General features: G+C 40.0%; 1 protein-coding gene across 1 annotated transcript in view; it reads left to right on the top strand.

Annotated features, from left to right (window-relative positions):
- Positions 1-1482, top strand: part of LOC121174663 (uncharacterized) — a 7330-nt gene extending 5848 nt beyond the window's left edge. The window contains exon 3 of the mRNA XM_041014408.1: positions 146-1482. Coding sequence (XP_040870342.1) covers positions 146-280 — 135 coding nt within the window. The 3' untranslated portion in view covers positions 281-1482. The remainder of the gene's footprint in view (positions 1-145) is intronic.
- The last annotated feature ends 306 nt before the right edge of the window (positions 1483-1788 follow it).

Here is a 1788-nt window from a genome sequence, read left to right as displayed (position 1 = left end):
AACTTATTTGAAGGTCAACCATCAACTTTTTAATAGTGGGTTAGGATGTGTAGTATGGCTATAATTTAGAAAAAAAAAAAGCAGTTAGGCTATGTAGCATGGCTATAATTATTTATTGCTTTACTGATAGCTTCTTTGTTCATAGGTTACAAGCACTGGAATATCTCAACCTCTATCAGGAAGTGTTGATGGCATCATCGACCCTACATCCCCCGTCAGACGCCACGTGAAGTGGAAGATGCATGGCCCGCACCAAGAAAACAGGGGAGATGACGACTGAGGCTGCAAAGGAAATCATTGAGAAGATCGCAAGTCATTTTCAACTAACCATTAGAATTATATTTCTTTATTTTGTGAATGCCATGTGCAAATGTGTCTTTTCTATGCAGGATTCCTTTGAGGAGCAGGCGTCACAAGGATCCTTCGTCCCCCATCGACGTCAGGATGTTCTCACTACTGCTATTGGATGTCCAGAGCACCCTGGACGTGTCCGTGTTGCTGGAGCCGGTGTCACCATCATGAAATACTTTAGATCGGCTCCACGGATGTCCCGCAACTCTTCCTCGTTGCCTCTTGAAGAATTGCATCAGCTGACCCAGCAAATCAGGGACCAACTAGAGGAGTTGATCACAGAAAAAGTGACTCGACAGCTTATGACATCATTTAGCCAGATGCAGTCCCACTTTCGGTCCCAGATGCAATCTCAGGGACTTGCACTGCCTCCGGAGCCTCTGGTTGGTTCCTCAGGTCCTCGAGTAAGCACAAAGGAGAGTTGTGTTGATCCCTCAGGAAACGATCCTGAGACGGGTGACTCAGACAGGTGCGGCTTATACATTGAAGCAAAGGTGGGTGTGGAGGAGGTTAAAGATCCAGATGTTCCCGTTCCTGTACCCACTGATGAGGTTTCCTTAGTGGGGCAGACAATTCACACCTTCCTTGCTTGGCTAACACACCTGGTCAAACATTTATCATAGTAGGTACTTTACTCTTACTATATGTTTCTTCTTTTTGAGTTAATTCATTCAATGTGCCTCAAATTAGGACATTTAACTGTTTTATGAACAAGCAGTTGTGTCTCCAAAAAAACCACCTCAAAACCCGGATCTGGAGGTCGATGATCTGCTTTATCTGATGACATTGACCATCACAGAGCTTTTCTTGCGGCCTTACCAGGTTACATGGGATGCCACCGTGTTCGGGATCTTTAATCCAAACTTCCCACTCTACATAAAGCATGAAGACCTCTCCAAAATAGTATACGGTGGTCAATGTTTCAGCATATCAGTGTTACATGGGATGAAGATTATTCCTGCACCCAAATGGAGATTCTAGGAGCTTAAAAATTCACTCTTTAAAATATCAAAATACAAGGAATCTTAAAAATTACTACCTAGAACCTATATGGATCACAACAACTTGACAGAAAAGAAAAAAGAATAAAAAGGAGAGAAAATTAAAATACAGTTGATTTGAGGATTAGGAACTATCAATGAGAAGCTAATGGATATGTGAACATTATTTTATAATTTCATGTGAGACTCAAAGTGATTTTGATGGAATAAAAAGCTTTGCCATGAAAGTGGAACTGGGAACATCGAGAGAGAAGAAAAGAAAGCGTTGGGGGAGAAGAAATGTTTGATAAAAATTCACAGCAATGCTAAAACAAGCAATGTTGCTAGGCATTATATATATGATATTTAATCCAATTGTGAGAACTGAAATTAATTTATATAGTAAATAAATATACTTAAATAAAATGAGAATATTTTCTATTTTTAAAATATTTAT

Source organism: Glycine max, chromosome 3, assembly GCF_000004515.6.
Source record: "Glycine max cultivar Williams 82 chromosome 3, Glycine_max_v4.0, whole genome shotgun sequence".
Taxonomy (NCBI): Eukaryota; Viridiplantae; Streptophyta; class Magnoliopsida; order Fabales; family Fabaceae; genus Glycine; species Glycine max.
This window is presented reverse-complemented; position numbering and strand designations above follow the sequence as displayed.